The sequence below is a fragment of the Vulpes vulpes genome, chromosome 5 (assembly GCF_048418805.1).
Source record: "Vulpes vulpes isolate BD-2025 chromosome 5, VulVul3, whole genome shotgun sequence".
Classification (NCBI taxonomy): domain Eukaryota; kingdom Metazoa; phylum Chordata; class Mammalia; order Carnivora; family Canidae; genus Vulpes; species Vulpes vulpes.
Genome location: NC_132784.1, coordinates 120763869 through 120789911, shown reverse-complemented (window position 1 = coordinate 120789911; position 26043 = coordinate 120763869). Strand labels below are relative to the sequence as shown.

The following is a 26043-nucleotide window of genomic DNA, read 5'->3' as shown; positions in this document are numbered from 1 at the left end:
GAAATACCATTTATACTTGAAAGAAATTATGGTTAGTCCTACTTGGGAATTTGGCAGAGTTAGTCTGTCACTTCAAGGAAAACAACTAACTGTTTCCAATAATAAAATTAGAGATTTTAAGCAAAAAAAAAAAAAAAAAAACAGCTTTTTTTGAAATTTAAAAAAATGTATGCCTAGCACTGAGAGTCTGATACCTTCCCAAGACCTAGTCTTTTCTGAAGAAATTACAGGTAATATTAAAAAATGAAAATACATATAATATGTATAATATGTTCATATCATTATGCTATTATCATTTTGTATTGAAAATATATCAATATTGAATTCTGCACAGCTCAGTGAAATAATTTCCAGATCTGATGTGGATAAAATACTCCTCCAAGTACAAGATAGACCAATGAACTTTAAAGTATCAAAGTGTGAAAAGTTCATAGAAATGTATTATAACCAATCTTTAAGCTGCTCTTTTCAAATTTGGATATAGAATCAAAGAAGACAATCCACAGTTATCTATAAATGCTATTAAATTGCTTTTCCCTTTTCTAACTACAAATAATTATGTGAAAATAGATTTTCTTTATATACTTCAATCGAAGTAACTGTACCATATTAAATGCAGAAGTAGATATGAGAATTGAGAAGCCAGCTGCCTTTTAATAAGCTATTTGCAGAAATGTAAAACAATATTACTTTTATCATTCTTAGGGGAAGGAGGGAAATACAGTTACTTCATATTTTTTATAGGTAGTCAACAATTAAATGATGTCAGTTATTCTGATCACTAATCAAGGGAAAAAAGGTGACCTTCATTTCTTCTGCCTCACTTGCTCATAGTGTTTAGCTTCCATCAGAATCACTTGGAGGGTTTGATAAAACACAGATTGCTGGGCCTACTCCCAAAGTTCCTGATTCAGTAAGTTCTGGGTGGGGCCTGGGAAGGAACATTTCTTAAGTGTTACTGTTACCATACACCTTGCTTATACTGTTGGTCCTGATTTTGAGGATGGTAGTTTGGACTTGAGTTTGAGGTCCATAGTTTGGGAACCACTGATGTTCCTTTGGATTTATTGGGCAAACCTGTTTGAGCTGCCATTTGTGGGAAGAAAAAGCAAAAATTTAGAATTTTTAAAAGTAAAGCAGTACAGATGTAGAAATAATGGCTGGAACTACCTTTAGTTGCCAGAATTTGGGAGTTAACTGAAAATGAAACAGAACAGCATGTCAAGAACTCTTCAGTATCTGAGGCTTTACCCTACTTACAAGCTAACAACTTAGCTTACTCTGGTTTTATGCTAACTCCTGTCTCCAGAAGATGGGAAATTCCTGGTTCAGAGACAGAAAGCACTATGATAAAAGTGACTTTATATGCACTTGTAATTTGGTCTTACTCTAATTTAAACTAAATTATACTATAGTTTTATTCAGTGTGAAAATGTGAAATTATTAAATTCTATTTAAAAATTAGGATTCCTTAAAAGTAGAGTGGTAGTGTCAGGAATTCAGAAGAAGATAACGAAATCACCATGTTAATAGCTAAATGGCCTCAGACATCAGGCAGCTGAACTCCTGAAGCCAGGAAATAAATGTTCCAACTGTGACCCTAAGCAGAGAATTGGACAAAGAATCTTCTTAGAGGAAAAAAGTTTTCTTAGAGGAAAAAATTTGTTTTCCGAGTTCAGAGGGTTCTTGTTTTTAAACTGCTTACAGTTAAAACTTCAGATTTCCTGTACTGCTCCTCCACAAAATCAGGGGCAGACATCATTTGATCATTATTTTTTAAATGGCAAATTATATGATTCTAGGCAAAGAATTAGAATCTAGCCAGGGGTTACTTTACTAAGGTCATAATTTGTGGTTCCTTCCTCCTGGTTACTCCTTGTTTGCTGCATTTCCCTTTCCCAAATCTCCTTGTCAGTAGGTGGCTGTGCACATGTGACCCCGAACTGCCAATGAGTTTCCTCGGTGTTACTGTGACCATGCTCTTTGTCCTTGCACCATCTGTATGGTGAGTTACCATCGTATGCTGAGCTCCCTTTCCCCACTGCCCGGATGGTGCAGTTAGCTGGGCATCCTACTCTTTGTTTTGGCTCCGGTCACGATCTCATGGTCATAGGATTGAGCCCTGTGTTGGGCTCCATGTTCAGCAGAGTCTGCTTGAGATTCTCTCCGCCTATCTCTCTGTCCCTCTTGCTTATGCTTGCTCACGCTCTATCTCTGAAATAAATCTTAAAAAGAGAGACTGAAGGACCCCCTTAATGATCCCTCCTTTGGCTTTATAGCCATTGGCTTACCATGGTTGCCATAGGCTACCATGACCATATTGCACACATTCTTGGTCTTCTGATAGTTAAAATCTCCCTTCCTAGTACTCTGAAGTCTCTCTCATTTGACAGTGACCAGCTTGTTGACAGTTACTTTGTTGATCACTTAGGCACCTTGACCAACCTGACCTTGTGACCACAATGGTCATACACTTTGAACTTTTCGTACATAATTCATATTCCTTGGTTCTCCTTGAAAGCAAGATGCTTCCAACCCTTTTAAAAGCTGCCCCTGGACTTAAGGAAAAAATAGCTGTTTAGTTGAGTACTGCTAGTAAAATTTACCTTTTCTCCCTTCCCCTGCCTCTCCACAGCTCTGGGATTTTTTTTTCAATATTGTTTCCTGTCAGTCTCTCAAACATAATTGTGCTGAGATTTGTAGAGAACAACATTTAACTCTTTCCTGTATGCTGTGTGGAAAGCATAAATACCAGTATTTAGTATGTTGGAACCCTAACCAGGTAGCATTTCTGATTTTCCTATTAGGAGTCTGTCTACATGGAAGTGAGAATTGAAAACTAATTACATAAATTGCTAAGCTTTGAAAGACTATTTTCAGCATTTCTGTGTCTAGAATATCTATTCCTCAAAGAACACCTTGTGACTTGCAAAGAAATTGGGTAGAAATACAATTAATAACACTCCCATCCTCAATCTTTAATGTTAAACAAATCTCAGGATATTTTGAACCACAATCCATTAATTTAAGATGCTCACTGCAAAGTAAGCTAAGTGTCCCATGCTATCAATTATTTGAAGAGATGTGAAATGAATTAGAACTTAAAGATAATGTCAGGAAATTTTTTTTTCTTATTAAGATTATAAAACTCTCATATATGTGTATGTATATAGTTTAACTGGTAATCTTAATTTTTTTTCTTTTCTTCCTTTTTTTTTTTAACTATCTCTGATTTTACCCCACTTGTCTCTCAGACCTTACTGGCTTATATCATGTGAGCCTTTCTGGTCCTTGTAGTTGTTGAGTTATTTCAGTAAGAGAATGGTCCTTAGGTGGCTGTTCATCAGAGGTCACTGTGCCAATGGAATCACCACTTCTGTGTATGATTAAAGGGATCTAGAAGGTCTCGTCATCACAGCATGGCTGCTGCTGACTCAGTTTGCAGTGGTGTAGAAACCCAGAGGGCTTTCTTGAAGAGAGCCCTGCTGGAAACTACCTAGGGTATGTTAGTTGGGTGGATCTCTCTTCAATGAGAGAAATAAATGTGTGAGCCATTACAGCTACAGTGGAGCTTTTCACAGAGCCAAATACACTGTTGTTGATTAATAAATAATGGGTTATCTTGGAATTGTTTTTATTGGCAGATGCCTGAAACATTCAAAGGCTGTCTGTAAATGAAGAATGCCCTCATTGTTTATTCAGCTCCGGCTTTTCTACTTAATGTGCTGGTATCTTGGGAAAATTTCTTGAGTATCAAATCACAAGTAAAATTTAAGCAGTCTTTTTTCCCCCCAGATTTTCAAATAGGCTATTTTAACTATGATCTGTTCTCAGAAGCTTCTGATGATTTGGGAGTGTGCATGCGTGAGTGTGCATGTGTGTATGTCTATGTGTGTGTGTAGCGGGAGAGGGATGGGGCAAAGGGAATGAAGCCCAGAAGTTTGCCATCTAATGTGTAATAGACACAAGTAACTTAAATAAATATAGGTACATTTCTGGTTGATTGTGTGTCTAGCACAAGTTAGCTGCTGAGAATTCAAGAAATATTCATAGAAACATGTGCAAAGTGTGGGGCAGCAAGAATCCTTGGGTGAGTGGGTCAGGAGAGATTGATGAGGAACTAAGTTTATGGTTGATGGAGAATAACCAGATTGGTAAGAAGCAGCAGAGTAAATTAGATTTTGTCGGGGGAAACAGTATGTTTGAAGATTTGTGGTGTGGTCGCAGTAGGTGTTCTTGTAACGGTAAGTTCTTCAGTAATGTGGATCACATAGTACTGTAGGAAGGGCCCTGGGAAAATGGGAATACGGCACCTGGGTAATAAAAAATCCTAGCTGAGCCTCTCAAACCATGCTAAACCCCTCTATGCTCTGTAGCCCCGGAGAAAGATAACATGAAGGCAAACGATAGACTTGTCATATTTTCTTTATTTTGTGTGCTACCCGCAGATGTTCTCTGCATCTAACAGTCAGGAGGAGCGTGACAAGTAGTTGACATTACTGTGATGTAAAGATATCAGCTACTGTTAAATGTGAAGACTAGGAGGGCTCTACCTTTATAAAGGGCCATAGGATTAGTAATATTTTGTTATGCTGTGGTGGAATAATGCTAGGGACCCAGATTGTGAAGAGACCTTGCATATGGAAAGAGTGAAGGAGGGTTTTAAAAATGGGTTTATGACTCGAGTGACAGGGAAGCTAAAAGAACATGGGGGAGGCATTTCCTTCCTGCACACCATCACATCCCCAGTGCTAACAAATTATGCTGGCTGTGTGTCATGTTTAATAATGGTGATTGAGCATACATCGCAGGAGACCCAGCTGTTGTAACGCATACTATTTTTTAATTGCTAGATGGCTGCTTGGCACCACTGCTCTCTACTTCGTTCAGCTGAAGAAGCAAAGATTAAAATTAGAATAACTGACCAAACAGAATATCTTCCAAGGCGGAGCAAAATTTTGACTAAAACTTCTTTATAATGCTTTAAGTTACAGAAGGTTGAATTTTTTTAATGCTTTAGAGAAAATACACAACCATAAAAGCATTTTTTTTCAGTAAAGTTTATTGAATTTATTGTGAATAAACAGATGGGCCTTATTTTTGACAATTTTCTATATGTTTGGAAACCATTAAAGATTGTTTTGATAAAGGGACACCTGGATGCTTTAGTTGGTTGGGCATCTGGCTCTTGGTTTTTGTGCAGATCATGATCTCCTGGGTTTTAGGATTGAGCCCTCCTGTCAGGCTCCACACTCAGCGGGGAGTCTGCTTGAGAATTCTCTCCCGCCCCTCCCCCCTACTCACACACACTCCATCTTTCTCTCTCTAAGATGAATAAATAAATCCTTTTTAAAACAGATTGTTTTGATTAAAACAAAATTTAGGGGATCCCTGGGTGGCTCGGTGGTTTAGCGCCTGCCTTTGGCCCAGGGCGCGATCCTGGAGTCCCGGGATCGAGTCCCACGTCAGGCTCCTGGCATGGAGCCTGCTTCTCCCTCCTCCTGTGTCTCTGCCTCTCTCTCTCTCATTCTCTCTCTCTCTATGTCTATCATAAATAAATAACTCTTAAAAATAAATAAATAGATAAATAAAAATTTAGCTATAAGACAAGACAGAGAAAGTGTGCGTGTTTGTGTGTGTGTGTGTATGTGCACACTCAATGAGTGTACCTATTTTGGGGAGTTGGATATACCTAAGTGATGAAGTTAGAAATCCTTTATTTTACTTTTTTGTTGTTGTTTTTTAGGTGCTGGTGAATCTGGGAAAAGTACAATTGTGAAGCAAATGAAGTAAGTAGATTGAAAACATTAAGTTTATTTTTTATGTTTAAGTGAACCTTTCCATCAAAGGAAGTAAGTGGTGGTGTTTTTTTGGCTACTTTTTTTTTTTTTTCTTTTTGTCTCATTAGAATTATCCACGAAGCCGGTTATTCGGAGGAGGAATGTAAACAGTACAAAGCAGTGGTCTACAGTAACACCATCCAGTCCATCATCGCCATCATTAGGGCCATGGGGAGATTGAAGATAGATTTCGGTGACTCAGCTCGGGCGGTGAGTTGTTACGTGCGTTAGAATAGGCCTGACGAGTAGTAGAATAACTGGCGTGGGAGTGCTGGACTACAGAACAGAGATTTCTCTGCGGTCTTAAGACCATTTTGTAGGGATCCCTGGGTGGCGCAGCGGTTTGGCGCCTGCCTTTGGCCCAGGGCGCGATCCTGGAGACCTGGGATCGAATCCCATGTCGGGCTCCTGGTGCATGGAGCCTGCTTCTCCTTCTGCCTATGTCTCTGTCTATCTCTCTCTCTGTGTGTGTGTGACTATCATAAATAAATAAAAAAAATAAAAAAAAAAAAAGACCATTTTGTAAAAGGAGTCAAAAGGATGGTAGTGAGTGAGGTGAGTCAGAAGCTTCAGAAGTGATGACCTAAGCATACGGAGGACTGGGTCATCCTGTCTTCATACCTACGGCTGTTTCCTTATCCATCCGCTGATTTGGATGCCTCAGTAACTATTGCAATATTTTCTATGTCAGCATGTGATACTGGGTACTCCTGCATCTCATAACGATTTCTAGTACTTACTACTGAGTTTAATGCCGACTCTTCAGAATATCATACGTTTTTATAATTTGGAATGCTGCACTGATCTAATTACTTGTATTGCTGCCCAGCCTAAAAAGCAGTTTAATCTCCTGGAATGAAAATGATATAAAATCTTGCCTGTCTTTTGAATTGGAAAATATGTGTTGTTAGAAAACACGTATCCAAATGTTGGAGCTACAGGGATGTGGACCTTAGGAGACAAGTTAATTGCACCTCTTTATGTTGTCAGTAGAGAAACTGGAACCCAAGACATGACATGACAAAGAGATGGCCATGTGGTTAGTGGGAACTGGGCATTGGGCTGGCACTTCCTAATTTGGCCTAGTAACTCATTTTGCATTAGATGGCAGCTTCCCTGCTCTAGTCCCCATTAACACTTTTTTTTCTTTATTTTGCCCTGCCCCTGTTTGCTTGCCTAATCTGTTTATTTAAAGTTTTATTATTTGTATGTGGTTTTTTCCTTCACTGAATTATCTCTAATGACTGGTATAAGGTTTAACCCTCCCACAAACGTTTAACTAAATCTCTAGCTTAAATTTTGATTTTTTTGTGTAGAGTAGGTGTGTTATTATTATTACTACTACTGCTAGTTTTTTTGGTTTTTTGTTTGTTTGTTTTTGTTTTTTTTTTAGATTTACTTATTTATTTATGATAGACACACACAGAGAGGGAGAGAGGCAGAGACACAGGCAGAGGGAGAAGCAGGCTCCATGCCGGGAGCCCAATGCGGGACTCGATCCCCGGACTCCAGGATCACGCCCTGGGCCAAAGGCAGGCGCCAAACCACTGAGCCACCCAGGGATCCCCCTACTACTAGTTTTTTAATAGTGGTCTATTAGTATTTTATATATTTAGTGTGTGTGCATATGCCTGCGGGTGTGTGCTCTATGCTAATACTATGAGGATTTTCTGTATTGAGACTGTACCTTTTTGTTTTTGTCTTCTTGGTGTATAGTAGAATGCTTTTTTAACTTTGAGATTTAATAGGAGAAAAATGGATGAATGAAGGCATTATTAGAAAATATATATTGGGGAAATAATAGATTATTTTCAATAATTCATTACATCCTTCTGAACCGTCTTTTCTGGAACAAGATTTGATCGTATTCAGACATTTCTGCCTTATCTGCTGTGCCCTTAATCTTTTTCATCTTTAATTGATTCATGTATCGTTGATTCATTCAACAAATGCTTTTTGAGCTCTTAATCGTACACAGTGGACTACCACCCTTAGAGGAGAGGCAGTTGATACGGATTGCACTTTTGGCTATTTCCCGCTATGGTGGTTTAGATCGTTCACCCTCTCACGCATGGATGCCATCCTGCATTTAGATGTTTTATGTGATTATTAGAAAGGTTCCGTGGTTCTGTATGTGGCCTCCTATTTTTGGTGGCAGTTAAAGGTCAGTGCAGGCAGTATTTTATGGATCTTTCTATTTTCTGTTTTTCCCTCTCAAGGACTGAAGGACAGGATTGAGTGGCAGTAACTGCTCTGTTGCCACAAACTTTTGTAGACATTTTTATTTGCTTTTTACTGGCGTTCTGAGGCTTTGAAGTCTACACATGGGACCTCCTTTGTCCTCTGGGTTTCACTCAGTGCTTGTTTGAGTCACTCTTCGTAGACTGTCTAGCTGTAGCCTCGTAACTGTTGGCCTCCCGCCTTCGACCCTTCCTTCCGTGTGCCTTGGCCATCGTTGCTAACTCCTTCACACAGGTGTCCCCGTGCACTCCCCCTGGCTTTCGTTGGTCTGCCCCATGTCTTGGGTTGAGTTGCCTCCACTTAAGCTTTAAAATACTTGCAGGCTTTTGGAATTGTCCTGAGAAATACAAAGGTGAACTAAACATGACGTGGACCTGACGAAGGGACATTGGAACTTGATACTGAAATGTGTGGAAGAGTTTTCTAGACAAAAAAAAAAAAAAAAAGAAAGAAAGAAAGAAAGAAAAAACATTCCACGAATAAGAGAGTATATTCAAAGGCTGAAAATATTTCTATTCCTAAAGTACCAGTTCTTGGAAATATTATCCCTGAGTTGAAGGATAACCAAGTATTTAATTTCGATAGGAACCACAGATGTGCTTTCAGAAAGAGGCACGAATAATCATTTCTAACAACTGCATCGGTGTTTACCAGAGTCTCGCCAACTTAGATATTATTATCAACACTTTAATTTTTAATATCTCATGCCTGAGAGATACTGTTGTCTTTTCTTTTTTTAGTTTTTATTTTCCTGATTGTTACTGAGGTGGGAAATCTGTGTCTTTCTGTTTTGCCCCTGTGAATTGCTCCTAGTATTCTTGACTCAGTTCTGTTCATTTACTTGTTCTTTTCACATTGATTCTCTTTTAATAGAAGGCATATTAACCCTTCTTTAAATTTTAATGTTTTTACTCAGTATATTTCTTTTATTTTTTACTTTTTTGAAATAGCTGTGTTGTTTTAGAATTCTTAAACATTTTTGCAATCAATTCTGACTTCAGTTTGTATCCTATTAGATTTTCCTAGCTTATAATTATTATTAAATCTACTTTTAATTTTCTAGAATGTTTATAGGGTTATTGTTAAGATTTATCACTTCACGCCCCTGGAAATGTTATTTGTGTCTCCTGGTAGATGGGATCTAAGTATATTTTATGAACTGATCATCCCCTGCCTTACGGACATTTATTAAATACTCCATTCCTCAGTGACAGGGAAACACTGCCTTTAGCATCAAATCGAATGTATTTCTGAGCTCCATTTTTCCCTCATTGATGTGTTTTTTTCCCAGATCACTTATTGAATTACTTAACCTTTATAAGTTTCTTTCATTATAATAATATGGAAATAATATTTCCCCAGGAGGGTTATGAGGAATAAGGACATAATGAACACTGAACACTTTTCACATGTTTTGGTCATAATAGATGCTCATTAAAGTTCGTTGCTAGGATTGTTGCCATTTATAATTATTATGCGACTATTCTTGTCAGAATCATTTTAGTTCCTATTGCCTCATAGGGTTAATTGGCATTTGGTAGGGAAAGAACACTCATCCCATTGTTCTTTTACCAAAGTGTGAAGGTGATTATGCATTTTCTCTTCCAGGTAAATTTGAGAATCAACTTAATGCCTCACATCCCTGTAGAAACAAAACAAAAAAAGTCTGTTGTTATCTTGACTGGAATTATACCTGAGTATGTAGGTTAATTGAATGAGAATTGACTAAAAAGCTATAAAATTTTTAGAGATGGTGACTAATTGGCTATGGAATGCTTCATATTTGACAGTTACCAGATTTGCAAAGCAGATTACCCATTAGTTATTTAAAATCAGGAAACAAAATTGTTTTCAAGGATGGCATAAAGCAACCAAATTTTGTGCTGAATATCCTTTCAATACCCTCTCAGAATGAGTGTACTCAATCTGTGGATGATAAATTATTGTTTCTCATAATGTAAAGTTAGAGAAACATTATGTAGAGGCCCATTAGCATGTCTTAGGCACTGCATCGTTTAAAACGGTGCTGCTCTAAGTGTGGTTCATGGATCCATGTCTTTCCACAAGCATGCACCTAAGATGAAATTAAGGGTAAACATTTAGATTTATAACAATTGGCAGAGTAATTTATATGTTAGCCTTAAGAGTTTAGGAAAATGGGTTGATATTTAATGTGACATAAATTTTTAATTTTTCTAATACTAATAGTTTTGAAATTGATTGTAAATAAAATAAAAAACAGGATTGACCCTTTGTAACGTGTACTTTAGGAAGCACTTACTTGGAATAATTTAAGATAGAAGGTGCAGAAAACCTTGTCTTGAATTGAAACAAGTTCCCTTTCTCCTCATGCCTCAGCATGAGCCTGCATAAAGGCCACTTTTCTGTTTCTCTAATTTTGTAGTTTATTTCGTTAGTTTCTGTCTGTCTGCCTGAACTGCCAGATTGCCTTTGAGAAAAGTTGCATCAATTTATCTTCCTGTCCTGTTTACTTCAGTGCCTTTTCTTAGCACTCTGAGTAGCCAACTTTAGAAGTCTGATGAACATTAAAAAATACTGGATAATTTATTAGTAAATCTTATCTCAATTTAATTTGCATTTTCAATTTTAGTATAATTGCACCTTTTCCATATCTCTAATAACTGTATTTTTCTTACTCTATGTCTGTGGCCAATTTTATGCCTGATTCATTTACCTCTTGGAGTCCTGGTGTTTTGATGATCTATTTGCTTGTTTGTACATAATACATTAACCCTTTGTCCACTAATAGAAATGTTCTTTCATATTTTGCATACTGCCTTTATTTTTTTTAAGATTTATTTATTTATTTATTCATGATAGACATAGAAAGAGAGAGGGGCAGAGACACAGGTGGAAGGAGAGGCAGGCTCCATGCCGGGAGCCCAATGTGGCACTCGATCCTGGGGCTCCAGGATCACGCCCTGGGCCAAAGGCAGGCACTAAACCACTGAGCCACCCAGGGATCCCCTACTGCCTTTATTCGTATAGTTTTTTTTTTTTTAATCTTCCTCTGTTCTTTCTTCTATTATATTTAAATTTAGAAAATCTTTCAAAGATTTACTAAATATTCATTTTAAATGTTTTTTAGGGGAGTGAATTTTATTTTATTTTATTTTTTTTTAGGGGAGTGAATTTTAATATTATTCTTGTATTTGTTCTTTAATCACTCCAAAACTGTGTTCTGCATGGAGTAGAGATCTACATTATTTTTTTTCCCTCTTCAGATGGCTATCTAATTATTTAGTAGGGTTATTTTTTTTAAATATTCATATCTTTTCCTACTAATTTACCTTGCCACCTTTATCATACAAGTTCAGATTTGGAATTTTTCCCCTGTTGATCTGCATTAATACCAGAGGGTTCTACATATTTAGGTTTTTAATACCAGAGAATTTTAGCTCTCCTTCCCCAGTATCCTTGGTCAAAATCTTCCTGGTTTATTTCTACTTGTTATTTTTCCAGATGAATGTTTGAATTAGTTTTGTATTCTGGCTTATGTTTGAGAACCAAGAGATTGTTATAGGATTATGTTATTTTTGATTCTGAGAAATACTGATTGACGTATGTGGCAAAGTGGTAGGTACTAGCCTTCATTTGAAATGTAATTAACCTCTCCAGCATAGTATTTTTTTTAAATTTTCCTTAATTCATATATCAGGTAGCACATATTTTTATATCTTTTTTGACCATAGGTTCTATTATCTTTCCAAAAAACGCTGAAACATTTATTCTATTAGCTTAAAAATAAAAAACACATATTTATGAGTCATAAATATATGTATAAAACTTATATTTGTCTAATGTATTTATTGTAATCTCCTTTCTTGATACAGAGAAGCTCATGCTCACTGCAATTTAGTCAGAAATTTTGCTGTCTGCAATTTAGTTAAAATTAACTTAGATTATTTTATTTTTAGGTTCCCCCCAACCCTGTTAAGCACTGCTATGGGGAAAAAAAAAATGACTTCCTCTTTTCTTGCCTCAGTCATTTTAACTTTGATTACATTTGTGTTTTGAGGGGGAAAAAATGTTTTACATTTATGTATTTCTGAAAGCAGTGTCTTATTTTTTTTTTTTAAAGATCTTTATTTTTTGAGAGTGTGAGCAAGAGCGGGGAGGGGTAGGTGGGGAGGGGTAGAGGGAAAGGAAGAGAGAGAATCTCAAGTAGACTCCCTGCTGAACAGAGACCCCTGTGGGGCTTGATCTCACAACTCTGAGATCCTGACCTGAGAGCCACTCCGGCGCACCCCCCAAAGCAGTTCTTGAAATATCTGGGATTGGCACCATGAGCCATGGAGTAGTGACTCCACTATTCTTAGGATTTCCTTAAAGATATACTAACTTTTTCTTTTTTTAAAGATTTACTTATTTATTCAGGAGAGACCCAGAGAGAGGCAGAGACAGAGAGGCAGAGGAAGAAGCAGGCTCCTTGTAGGGAGCCCAATGCGGGACTCAATCCCGGATCCTGGGATCACGCCCTGGGCCGAAGGCAGATGATTAACTGCTGAGCCAACCTGCATCCCAAAGATATACTAACTTTGATAAAAACAATATAGTTATCTTAAATTTATAGGGGTGATTGTATCCTATAGAAATGTGGTACATTAAGTATATGAGTACTTCTCATATGTGGTATTCAGTATTGTTGACTAATGTTATTGCTGGAAAAATTGAGCTAAGTGACTGGAACAAAAGATTTCCATACACGTATCAATCATGACATCAGTGCATTATCTTTGCGGCCAAAAATTTAGAGTTGTCCCTATTTTTAAGACTCCTATATCATATTGTTTAGTTTCTATTATAGAGGACTTTCTGATATTTTCTGTTTAAATCTCTAATCTCATTCATGAATTCTGTTTGCTGTATTACCATAAATAATCATCTGGCCTTTGCTTAAACACTTCAATCTTTGATTCCTCCCCCCCTCTTTTTTGATGGCTTTAATTGTTAAAAAGTGTTGTTCATATGGAATTGAAATCTGGTATTTTTTGCCCTAAATTTTCGTAAAAGCCTTACATCTAAATACCTATCTTACCTTTAATGATCCTTACTTAATATGTCAGAAGAGAGCTGTTACAGTTCCTCTGTCTTCCCTTCCCCAGCCCAGAAGGACTCTTCCTAATTCTCATAGAGTGGGTGACAACTTTGAATAAAATGCGCAATCACTAAATAAAGCATGCCAAGTGTTCCCTCACCATCAGTGGGAAAAGGGGCCCTATTACATGTCTCTTGACACCAAAGCATTTCATAATTCCTTTCTGAGTTCCCAGCGCACATAGTTATGTGAACTGGAGCTTACATTTTCTCCATCATCTGATTTTTTTTTTGTAGTAGTTTAAAAACATACTAACTTGGCCACTCCTGGATTTTTCCTTGCTACTCACAAATTGCCTGGCAAACGCTTCTTTCAGCAACATAAATGACTACCTGTTCTGCTTTACTAAGCTGTGTCCTTTCTGATTAAACTTCAGTATTGTCTTTGGTGATGCCAATCTTTTTTCTACCCCTTGTCACACTGTTTTGATGCACTTATGTTTAGCTTTCTAAATGTTTTAAGAAACATTATTTTACATAAATTTTGAAAAGATCTTGTTCCATGGCCAGGTAGGATCATTGTTATCATTCTGCAGTTTTAACATTTGTCTTGTCTTGGGCAATGGCTGTTTACTGACTCCTTGCTGATTTGTGTGATTGGGTGAGCAATTAGCTGTGAAACTTTAAATGAGTTGCCTCATCTCTCTGTGCCCCAGGGTCTTTTTATACAAAACAATAATATAGGTAGAATAGTTTCTAAAGTACACTCCTGCTTAAATTTATTACCTTAAAGTTCATCTATAGACATCTGAATGTCCTCCTAATGACATGGAAGTGAATATTTTAATTAGCCTCTTAAGAAAAAGAGACAAAAAAAAAAAAAGAAAGAGAGAAAAAGAGACTACATTTTGTGAAGAAGAGACATTTTTTAATGCAACAGAATATAGTTTATAAATATACTTTCTAAAATCTCTCGTGTTTTTTCTTCAGGCTTCTTTGTAGAAAGTTTGAAGAGAATGTGATCTTATGACCCATACCACAGGGCATTAGTGTTTTCTACCAAGAAATTTTATTGAAATTGAATAAATATGAGGAAAGCTCATTAAACCTCCTAAGTAAGGGATGCCTGGGTAGCACAGTCAGATAGCAATCGACTATCGGTTTGAGCTGATGGTCATGATCTCAGGGTCCTGGGATCAAGCCACACGTGGGGCTCTGTGCTCAGCATGGAGTCTGCTTGAGATTCTCTCTCTCCCCTCTCCTGCCTATCCCACTCATGCTGTATCTTTCTCTTTCTCTCTCAAATAAATCTTAGAAAAGTATTTTTCACTTAGTAGACTTTTTTTTTCTTTTTTTAAGATTTTATTTATTTATTCATGACAGAGAGAGAGGCAGAGACATAGAGGGAGAAGCAGGCTCCATGCAGGGAGCCTGATTCAGGACTCGATTCCAGGACCCCCCCCCCTCCTGGGACCGTGACCTGAGCTGAAGGCAAATGCTCAACCACTGAGCCACCCAGGTGTTCTGAAAAATATTTATCTGAAATGGATGGAGAAAATTATGTTTGATGTTCAATTAATAAAAATGACTAAACTTAGAAATTTCTCATATATAGGTAGTTATTTGGAAAAGTGAATAGTTGTTTACTGCAATTAGGTAAATGGTGCTAAGAATGACTTAAAACTCTATTATGTTAGCTTTTATTAAGGCTTGTTGTACATGCGTTGCTTGCTTGCGTACATTGCATTTATCTTGTAATTTACTAAAAAGGGAAACATATGCTTGAATAAAATGTTCCCATGCTGAGTTACTTAATTATTTTTCACTGTGGGTTCTATGGGAGGAAAAAAAATTCACAAATTGGCAGCAAAATGAATTTATACTGTCAGCAAGTACTCTGCTATCCTGTGTCACCAAGTGCTTCTCTACTGTGTACCTTATCCTTGTGTTTGCCATCACTTTATAAAAATGTACTCTAATACTTTGGGGAAATGCCCTTGAGAGAAATTAGGGATTGTCCGCCCAGTTAACATAAAGCTACAAGTCTCTGGCTATAGAGAATCTCTGTGAAGTTAGCAACTTCACATCTCCCCTATTTTTGGATTAACTGTGTTTTTACCTGAAAACTGGAATTGTGTTATGCAGCACTATAACTACTCCGCACATACAGTTATTGAGTATTGGAAATGTGTCTAATCTGAATTGAGGTGTTGTCTATATAAAATAAATGCCAGATTTTGAAAACTGAATATGAATAGAAATATGAAATGTTTCAATAATTTTATCTTGATTACATATTAAAAGGCTATCTTACGTACAGGTTAAATAAAGTCTTTTTATATTAATTTCATCTTTTTAAAAAAATATGGCTAGTAGAAAATTTAGAATTGCGTCCTTGTCACAACTCCTTTGGAAGCGCTCACCTACTGTGGTTGGTTACCTATGGATCAGAATAAGTATTTGTAGTCTCAAAACTTAAGGAAAATTTAATAACTTTATAGGCATCATTCCTTCATTTAAAATATTTTGCATTCTGTCTTCAGTATGCATCATATTTCTACTTCATAGCTGTGTTTGTTTCCTATGCCTGCATTAACAAACACCTGCTCCCACCCCCTGCCCCTTGGCTTTAATGTATACACATCTTAAGGTCTCCTGAAAATTTCAGATCATTCTGTAAAGCTATTATCGTTTATTCCACATTGATTTCTCCCTCTCTGAATTTCTTTTGCTTCCATAGAGAATATCAGAAAGCCAACATTTAATGAGATTCTCCCTTAAAATAATCTCTAGCAGTGTTAGTGTGTTTCTTAGAAACATTTTGGTGGGAGGGTTAAGGCATACATTAGTTCTCTGTTTGTAACACTGATGAGTGTGCAATAAACCGTCAGTGATAGCAAATAGCTGGTTAATGTGTCCCCTCATGACCTGTAGGTGTAAGTCATTCTTCTTGTTTCCTGGAGCCTTGACCGCTTATTACTAATATTCCAAAACATAGACCTGCGATTTAAGGTTATGCTCTTTTGGTTAAGCCATTTTTTTAATGTGGTGCTTCAGAGAACTAAAAGCCATGACCCCAATGAAAAACAAAGGAAATGCACGATTGCACTTTTCGTAATCTAGAATGCCTCCCTCTGTACTTTTAATCTGTAACGTCTCCCTTTTTTACTTAAAAAAAAAAAATGGTCTTTGAATGTTCAGGATGATGCCCGCCAACTCTTTGTGCTTGCTGGAGCTGCTGAAGAAGGTTTTATGACTGCGGAACTTGCTGGAGTTATAAAGAGATTGTGGAAAGATAGTGGCGTGCAAGCCTGTTTCAACAGATCCCGAGAGTACCAGCTTAATGACTCTGCGGCATAGTAAGTAATCATGACTTCAGAACTAAACTATCATGAATAATTTCTTGCAAGTCAAATATACCTCCAAGTCAGTGCTATTGCAGAACTGGCTGACACATTTCTTGTAAAACTCAGGATATTCAGGATGACAGTATTTGCAAACTTTTCTGGATTTTTTGGTGTGTTTGTAGATAGCATTGCTGTTATTTCCTTTGTGTTCCGAGGTGTCTCAAGAGACTCACCCTTATGTAACTCTAATTGAAACATTCAGAATAGACTGTTGGCAGCATATTTCCAAGAAAGTAAACTGGAACTTTGCAAAGTTCACCCTGAATTTGAGCGTATCTCAAGTTTGCGTGGGGCCAGCCCAAGGGGAGGGGAACTGATTTGGTTCTTTTCACTAAACTTAAAAGTGCCTGAGAAGAGTATTTGTCCAGTGACAGGCACCCTGCATGAGATGTACCTCTTTTAGAGGGGTGTATGGTGATCCCAAGATGTTTCCTCATTGAGTAAAATAGCTCTGCGCTTGAAAATTGTCAATTGTATGTGCCCTGTTGCATTAGATATTGTTTACAGATAGCTAAGTACAGTATTTTATAAAAAGAACCTGCCCTGATTTTCTAAGTGGTGGCCACTGAGAGTTCATAAAGCAAAGCCTGGTCAGGGAGCTTTCTGCTTGGTGATCTAGCTACAGTAAAAAAAATAAATAAAAATTAAAAAATCAAGTGTTTGTTTCCATAATCTAGCAGACGCAGTCAAAAATGTCAGATATGAGTAGCATTAACTGGTCTTAATACATGTGCTCTGTGCTCCTTTTACTTTATTCCATTTTCTTGACAGCTACTGGTGTTCAGGGACACAAATGAGGGTGAGAGAGAAGATGATGGTTACTAGAGAGGACTAGGTAAATACACCCATTTCACCACAGTGACAAATAGGTTACGGCTCTCCCCAGTTATCACGCAGCAGGTCATTGGCTACACATAAGAATACTCAGTTTCTGTTCTGTGATTTAGTGTGAGGGAGTGAATACACCTTACTGTGTAACCCATACCAATTTTTATTAGTATTTCCTATTCTGTATTTTTTTTTAAGATTTCATTTATTTATTCTTTGGAGAGACAGAGACAGAGGTAGAGGTTAGAAGCAGGCTCCCTGCAGGGAGCCCGATGTGGAACTTGATCCTGGGACCCTGGGATCACGCCCTGAGCTGAAGGCAGACGCTCAACCACTGAGCCACCCAGGGGACCTCTAATCTATATTTCTAATGCTTTATGACTATGTAAGCTATATAATATATACATATTATTTTGTATGTATTTTCTATATGTATATGTAACATGTTACTGAATACGTAGCTCCCCTCTCCAACTGGTGTCATCTTTTCTTAGGATATATGCCTTGACTCACAGATTAGGTCTTTGCCTCCCTGTCTTACATACTTCAAATGCAAAATATTTCTTTCAGAGCACTCACAGATTTACATTTGAGGTAATTTTTATTTGTGTTGAAATGATTTTCTGTCTCTGCCACTACACTGTAAATTCAGTGCGGTATGTTTTCACCCTGTGTGCTTTCTCCATGACACACAGTTGTCATTTGCTATGCTCTTGTTTAATAATGAGTGAATGAATAAACCATACTTTACAGAAGCTCGAAGAGAAATTAGAAGAAAATGATTTACAGGAAGAACACGACTCTTAGACCATATTATTTGCTTTGGCACCACCAGCTCCTGCAGAAAGAGCTAAATGGGGATCACTCATGTTGAGAAGAGTGCTCTGAGTAGAACCCAGCTAGGGGAGCTTTTGCAGTAATTAAGGGGTGCTTCTCAGGGACGATCGGTTGAAGTCACTTTCCCTGTATAATGGGACTTCCTGGACCACTGCAGTCTAATGACCAAGACTTGTCCCATGTGCTCAAGTATTGGGGTATGCACTGGAAAAATAAGTCATTTTGGTTCCCCAGTATTTCATTACTAATAGTTCTGACTTCACAATAGCAACAAGGGAGCCACTTTTCAAGAATGAAGGAAGTCCTAGAAATCTTTTTCTCCATAGTGGTCACAGAGCCTTTTGATTTCTGAGTTTTGGGCTGGAGATGGGAGAAGTTGCCAAGTTGCCCACTGGGACTATCTAACTACCAATTTACTTGAAATTCATGATCATTTAAAATAATTGGGGTTTTTCACAATTTGTGTTATTGAAATATGAATGTGCATTATTTTTAGAGACTATTGAGTAGCATTTTAAGCAAATAAATGCATGGGAGTAATCAAAGTGCATTTTAAATAAGATTAACACACTATTTCAGAGGGACAATTAGTAAAATATTGCCATGTGTTTGTTTATTAGTCAGATTTTTTTTTACAATACTGTATACCATTATATATGTGGAATTAAAAACACAAAGTACTAGGGGATCATCAGCAATGTAATAATAAGATTATTTTAAGTTCAGTAAATACAATGCAGATAACTCCAGGTATGCTCTATGAATTCTGGTATCAATATCACATACATATACTTTACTGTCTAAAACACTGTTGATTACTAATTCAGTGTTTCGATAGCTTTTCAACTCCATCTCTACAAATCAAATATTTATTGAGCTCCTTTTGTTTGTAAGATCTGTTCTAAATGGCTAAGGAACAGTTTCAGAAGATAACGTCCATTAAAGTTGTAGTAGTTGTTGCCTCTGTAATAAACACAGATGTGAATCTTCTAAATTATCTTTGACCACTCCACTCTAGTATCAGAAAACACTGTTGGGATGCTTCCCACTTAGGATCAATTCCAGACTTCTCATTTGAGTTTATGCACAACCTCCTAGGGGCCTTACTTTGTGAGAAGCAAGATCTGACAATTCCTGCCTCCCCATACTGTCTGACTACTCTCCTGACGTGGATTGCATTCTTTTTTTCTGTTCACATCCCTCATCATTCAGATTTCTGTTTACAACCCTCCCCACCCATGAAGGCTTCTTTCACCACTCAGATTCACATTACTCTCTTCACACCTGGACTTTCTATAACATTATTTACTATATAAAATGACACAGAATAATTTCCACAAAATAATCGCATGGTATGACACCACTGCATTTTAGTAGCACAACATATTTGACATTGTTGGCAAAGAGTATTGAATGGGTGGGTGGCTAAAACCAGTGAGAAGTAAAATATGAATATTTATTTTTTAAAATATTTATTTATTTATTTATGATAGAGAGAGAGAGGCAGAGACACCGGAGGAGGGAGAAGCAGGCTCCATGCCAGGAGCCTGACATGGGACTCGATCCCAGGACTCCAGGATCGCGCCCTAGGCCAAAGGCAGGCACTAAACCACTGAGCCACCCAGGGATCCCCAAATATGAATATTTATTTAGAGAACCAGTAAAATGCAGAGTAAAAGAGCATGCGTAGTGTTTTCCTATTTGTAACTTAAAGCTGGCTGAAAAAGAATAGTATTGAATTCAGCCTTTGGCTGGAGATCTACTCATTACTTTCTCAAAGACTTCAGACTTTGTAACTCCTCAACAAGAGTGATGTCCAGAAAAGAAACACATGCCCCTTAAAAAAAGTGTAATAAAGACTTTTAAGAAGCTGACTCCTAGTGTACAATTGGTTGTGTGTGGTTTTTAAGAAATTATTCTGTTTTGTTTCTAACAAGGAGAATTACTAATTCTTGTCTTTAGGAAACAAAGTACACAGTACTTAGAAAATGTTAAAAGGGCTTTGTAGCTGGAGAAGTATACATTTTCATTTCAGTGGGAATTGTATAACATATAAACTTAAATTGGTTGTATTTTTACATCATTACACAGAAATATAAAAATTCCCATTGATTTATGATATTGCATGCATCAAAGTGTTTTACTTCTTGATGTAGATGATCTTTAGGGGCTATATTAACTATTATTTTATTTATTTCTTCAGCTATTTGAATGACTTGGACAGAATAGCACAACCAAATTATATCCCAACTCAGCAGGATGTTCTCAGAACTAGAGTGAAAACGACAGGAATTGTTGAAACCCATTTTACTTTCAAAGATCTCCATTTTAAGTAAGTAGCTTTAAAGCATATAATTTACAAATTTAGGTATAAAACACCTTGTTCAGTAAAGAAAGGTGATTGGACAGACAATATTTTGGATGAAGAAGGACAGGAAACATTCTTAGGAATATTTAATTTTTATTTAAGAAAAAATGGACATGCAAATCTCTTGTTTATATTTTTCAAAGTGATTTAAATAAAAATAATTTTTAGCTTTTATTTCTAAATAGAAAATATTGCTCTGATATTGCATATTTGGAGGAAGTGTTAACATGTATTCTTAGAATTTTACTGATTGTACATATGCTTATTTATGGAAATGGTAAAAATGAAGGGTACCTTTTAAAAATTTTTATTCATTCAAATGTTTGCACTTTTTCATGATGAAAAATGTCATTTAGAGTATGCTAAATACTAACTTAATGAAGTTTGAGCAGAGAAGTACTGAATTGTAGCCTGTAGAAATGCAAGGGATCTCAGAGCTTGTTTTGTCCAATACACTTATTTCATAATGAATGAGACTCAGGGAAGTTTAGTGAAACATTAATTTTCAGACCTATGTTCCTCTTTTTTAAAGTATGAAAAAGTTATTGGACTGTGCTTCAGATAACCCTAATGCTCTGAAACAGTTTTAATGAAGCAGAATTTCTGAAAGCACCTAAAGATTCCTAGTCAAAGATGAAAAATATTCTTGAAGGTCACTGTTAAAAGTCGTGGGAAGTACAGTTACATATATACAACTGTACTGATGCAAATGTACTTCTGATTCCTTCTATAAGTATCTTATTTTGGGGGAGAGAGAGAGAGAGAGCAAGAGCATGCGTGCACCTGAGGGGGTGGGAGAGGAGGAGGGAGAGGGGGAGAGAGAGTCTAAGTAGGCTCAATGCCCAGGATGGAGCCTGGCATCGGTCTTGATCTCCCAACCCTGAAATCACGACCCAAGCTGAAATCAAGTCAGAGGCTGACCTGACTGAGCCCCCCCCCCCAGATGCCCCTCTTCTATAAGTATTTTAAATACGTTTATTATCATTAGTCACTAATTTATCCCACTAATTTATCAGTGATTCCTGTAATTGATTTTCCAGAAAACCAAAATTGAATTTTAATTTTCCATGGCAGCTTCCCTCCAAACCCCCCCCAAAAACATTGCCTGCTTTTTTTTAAAAAACAGAATTACAATTCATAGTTTATCTGACCATGTAACTTTGTACTTATGTACTTAAATACATGATCAACTTTTTCATCTCCTTTTAATTCCATTCTTTTTTCGCCAGTTTGTAAGCTGGCAGTGGACATTTTTTGGCTGCTGGCAGTAGCTCTTACCAAAATCATTTACTTTCTTTTAATCTGTTCAGTTCTTCTAGGATATTAAATGACCAAAGTCAGGAATAGTAAAACATTAATATTTAAATAGTCTGATAGGTCTGATCTGGGAACTATTATTATTACATTTATCTTAAAGTTATAATTTTAAGGAAACTCACTGTCAGAATGAGGCTTCAAAGTTTTTGGGGTTTTTTTTGTTTGTTTTTACTTAGATTCTGATCCTTTTTTTTTTTTTTTTTTTTTTTTTTTGCTTTTTGTTTACTCTTTTTTTAAACACCCTATTTTAAAAGCAAGCTTAAATCATTATGTTCAGCTAATGGCTTTAACAAATACAGTCTGAGGAGAAAATGCACGGAGCTGGGGAGAACGAGGGCAGAAGGAGACTTAGAATGATTCTGCAGGAGCTCCTGTGTTTCTCGTTTCTGTGTGTTTTGTATTGTAATTCGTTCTTTCATTTTAACAGCTGATGTAAAATTTCGGTTTCACTTAGTTTTTTGTATGATCAGAATTTAAATTCAAGAGGAGGCAATAAGGCATTGTAATTTAAGAATACATATTCTCACCTCTCTGACTAGGCGTTTGTGGAAAGTGTCTGCGTGGATCATTTTGCTTTAAGGAATCAACCACTTTACTTTTTGCCAAATAGAGAATTACAGCATCCCTTCTCTTATAAAATTGTAGGATAGATTTCTCTTCCTTTTCTATAGTCGTATAAATGTGAAATGGGTTTTGGAGTACGTTATATGTATAGGGTTGATATGCCTGTAGGGTCATCTGGCTTCGTACCAGTCGGTCTTGGTCTCATAGGACAGTCTGAGAATATCAGAACATCTCAGAATCTTCAATATCCTTGTGTACCTTTTCCGTCCCCTCCCCGAAAAAAAAAAAAAAAAGAAACCTAAGAAAACTCAAATTCATTCCCTCTTTGATGCTAGAAAAAAAACTCTCATCTGTTCATCTGAAGGAGAACATATTATTTTGTTCTGTTTTTGGTTAATTTAAAAAAAATAGTTCAGAATTTTAAGATAATTCTAATGTGTGAAAAAGGAATAATGCCTTATGCACAGTTATTTGTAACATCATATTTTAGTCATTTTTGCTCCTTGGCTTAATGAGTTAAGACCAGTGATTCCCAAAGTATGGTCCCCAGATCAGCAGCATCAATTTTGCCCACCTGGTGATTCTGATCTACACTAATGTTTGAGAAGTGCTTGTTTAGATGGAAGGTTCTTTGTTTATGACAAATCTATGAATGACGCTCGTTCATTGCTAAAATAAGCTGAGATTTCTTCTGTAGTTAAACTACTGGATTATCAAGGTAAAGCTCTCTTACACGTAACATCCCACAGCATAACTGGAAGACCTAGATCTTGAACAAGGAAATAAGGTTTGTCTATTATCATTTGAAGGCGTTTTAAAATATTCTGTAAGACGTAGTTCATTCACTCAGCAAATATTTATGAAGTATGACAAAGTCTTGTCTTTACATTGTTGGGACAGGAGGAGGCAAGATGAAGTAAATATTATAATTATCAGGAGGTAATAAATTGCTAGAGTGAGAAATAAAAGCAAGAGGGACATATTCATTCCTAGGGTAGCTGTAGCAAGTTTCCACAAGTGAGGTGGTATAAAGCAACAGAAATTTATTCTTTCATAGTTCTGGAGCCTCCAAGTTTGAAATCCACGTGTCAGCAGGACTGTGTTCCTTCTAGAAGCTTTACAGAAGAATCTTCTCTTGCTTCTGGTACTGGTTGGAAATGCTCTGCATTCCTTGGCCTTGGTCGCATGGCCTTCTTCCCTGGTTTTCCTCCGCTTCTCTCTCTTTCCTCATATTTTTTTACGATAGCAACAAGGAGAAACAAAACCATACTCTGCACACTTTGCTAGGAAATTTCCTCAACTACTATTCAAGTTCATCTCCTAACATCCAGTACTAGAGCCTTCTAGCAGAGGTTTTGTGACTCTACACCAAGGATTACCTTTTCTCCAGTGTCCAAGAACGTGTTTCTCATTTCCTTCGAGAACTCATCAAAAACATCATTAACATTCACGTATCCTCTAAGGTAGGAGAAGACCCCACCATCCTTTGCACACTCCCTAGATCTCCAAAATTGCTACCTTCTATGTTGTATTTCTAACCAACCATCTTTTCAGAGTAGTCTGGACTTCTCTGTTGAGTGATTCAGGATCCTTCCAGCCTCTGCTTCTTACCCAGTTCATTCTACAGCCACTTGTCACAGCAGCTCCCCACTGTGGGTCCTAAAATTTATGTCAGTCAGGCTGGTCCATTTCAAGGAATTGACTCACGTGACCAGAGGGCTGGCCAGCGCAAGCTCCTAGGGCACAGACAGGAACCGATGTTGCCATCCTAGGGTAGAATTTCTTTTCCCTCTAGGAAGATCTGTTTTTGTTCTTAAGGCTTCCAGCTGACTGGAGGAAGTCTCCCCACATTATCAGGGATGATCTTCTTTACTGAAAGACGACTGATTATAGTTGTCAACCACAGCAGTGATATCCCTTCACAGCGGCACCTACGTCAGTGTTGGACTAAATAACTGCTTAGCCAAATTGACACCTAAAACCCACCGTCACAGGAGGAAATTGTGGGAGGGGGTGAGATGGGTTTGGTTGTTACTTTATATTGAGTGGTCAGGATATACGTGCCATTGGATCAAAGAAGTTACCCAAAATAGTCTTTTGGATAAGGTTATCTTCAAACTGTTTTCCTTGGCAGTTTAACAGATGGTAACCATTTAATTTCTTTTCTATTTTCTTTATTTGATCTTTACCGTCAGCTCTCTTTTTTTTGGGGGGGGGGTCTTACCCATTTTAATTTATTGTGTGGTAGAATCATTTTGTGATATAGCACACTTAATAAACAGTTCTCTAACCCAAAAGAATGAAGGGCACTTGAATGATGATAAAAGTAACAATATCAGTTGAGGTACTCAGATTTGGTTTATAGGCCAATACTACTCTGCAGGGAAATTCTTTTTGCCTGAGAATTAAATAGGGACTGTTTTAATTAGTGCGACATCTAGATAAATGGAGCCTCTTAAAATGTACCAGTTTGCATAGTGTTTCCATTATATAATTGGCTATTTCTAGGTTGCATAACATCCATGTGAATTTAAACTTTGGCTTAACGTAATAAAAAAGTCTTATAAGGAAAAGATGAGGAAAGACCATTGTTTTCACACGGTTTGTCTTCTTACCCTGCACTAAGCTACAGTGGTCTGCTGTCATCTATTGTAGAAAAATTGAGTATTTTCACTCTAAATTTTGAACCTGTTCAGTAGGGCAACACAGTTATGTCCTGTTTCATCTCTTTTGTTCCTTTAATATGGTTTTACTTTTTTAATTTAGGTAACCTGTTTGCCCCATGTAAATATCACTTGCTTGCTCAGCTTTTTCTTATCTGGAATAAGGTTTCTTCTCTACGTAAAAGTCCTACCTGCGGCCTCTGGGAGAAAGGGCGACATTTTAAAGTGGGCAGAGGGGACCATGTACTCTGACTGTAATGTTCTGTGACTTTGGCAAATTGAATATACTCTATTATCTCTGCATTGCCTGGCTGCTTCCTGTGACTTCTCAGTGTTTACTCATAGTCTAGTCCACTCATTTGTATCTGCTTTAATGTTCTGATCTAAGTGTTCTCATATGTTAATGAATGTGTTGTTTTTTTGAGGGTATTTTGGGCTTTGTTTTCAATCAAAAATTTGAAAACCAGACTTTTTTCCCCTTTGCGAACACCAATTTGTGACATCATTTTCCTCCCATAATGTTCCCCTTTTCATCCGACATCCCCCTGCAATTTGGAGCTTTTTTTTTTTTCGGGGGTGGGGATGATATTATAGAACCCCTCAGAGCTTTTGAACATTTAATGTGATGTCAAACTCACTGTTTCTCTGACAGAATGTTTGATGTGGGAGGACAGAGATCAGAGCGGAAGAAATGGATTCATTGCTTCGAAGGGGTGACCGCCATCATCTTCTGTGTGGCCCTGAGTGACTATGACCTGGTTCTAGCTGAAGATGAAGAAATGGCAAGTAGAACCACTGTTAAAGAATAAGCATGAAATATAAAGGGCTGGAGATGTTGCCAAGAATTTTTCTGAGAAAAATTGAGTAATTCTTGCTAATGCATGAATTATTTGAAAGTTCAGCTGGCTTTTTTTTTTCTC

General features: G+C 37.1%; 1 protein-coding gene across 2 annotated transcripts in view; it reads left to right on the top strand.

Moving 5' to 3' along the window:
* The window catches only part of GNAI1 (G protein subunit alpha i1), an 81800-nt gene that overhangs the window by 46384 nt on the left and 9373 nt on the right, over positions 1-26043 (top strand). For both annotated transcript variants that reach the window (XM_026006108.2, XM_026006109.2), the window contains exons 2-6: positions 5747-5789; positions 5909-6050; positions 16341-16498; positions 20415-20543; positions 25776-25905. In XM_026006108.2, coding sequence (XP_025861893.1) covers positions 5747-5789; positions 5909-6050; positions 16341-16498; positions 20415-20543; positions 25776-25905 — 602 coding nt within the window. The remainder of the gene's footprint in view (positions 1-5746; positions 5790-5908; positions 6051-16340; positions 16499-20414; positions 20544-25775; positions 25906-26043) is intronic.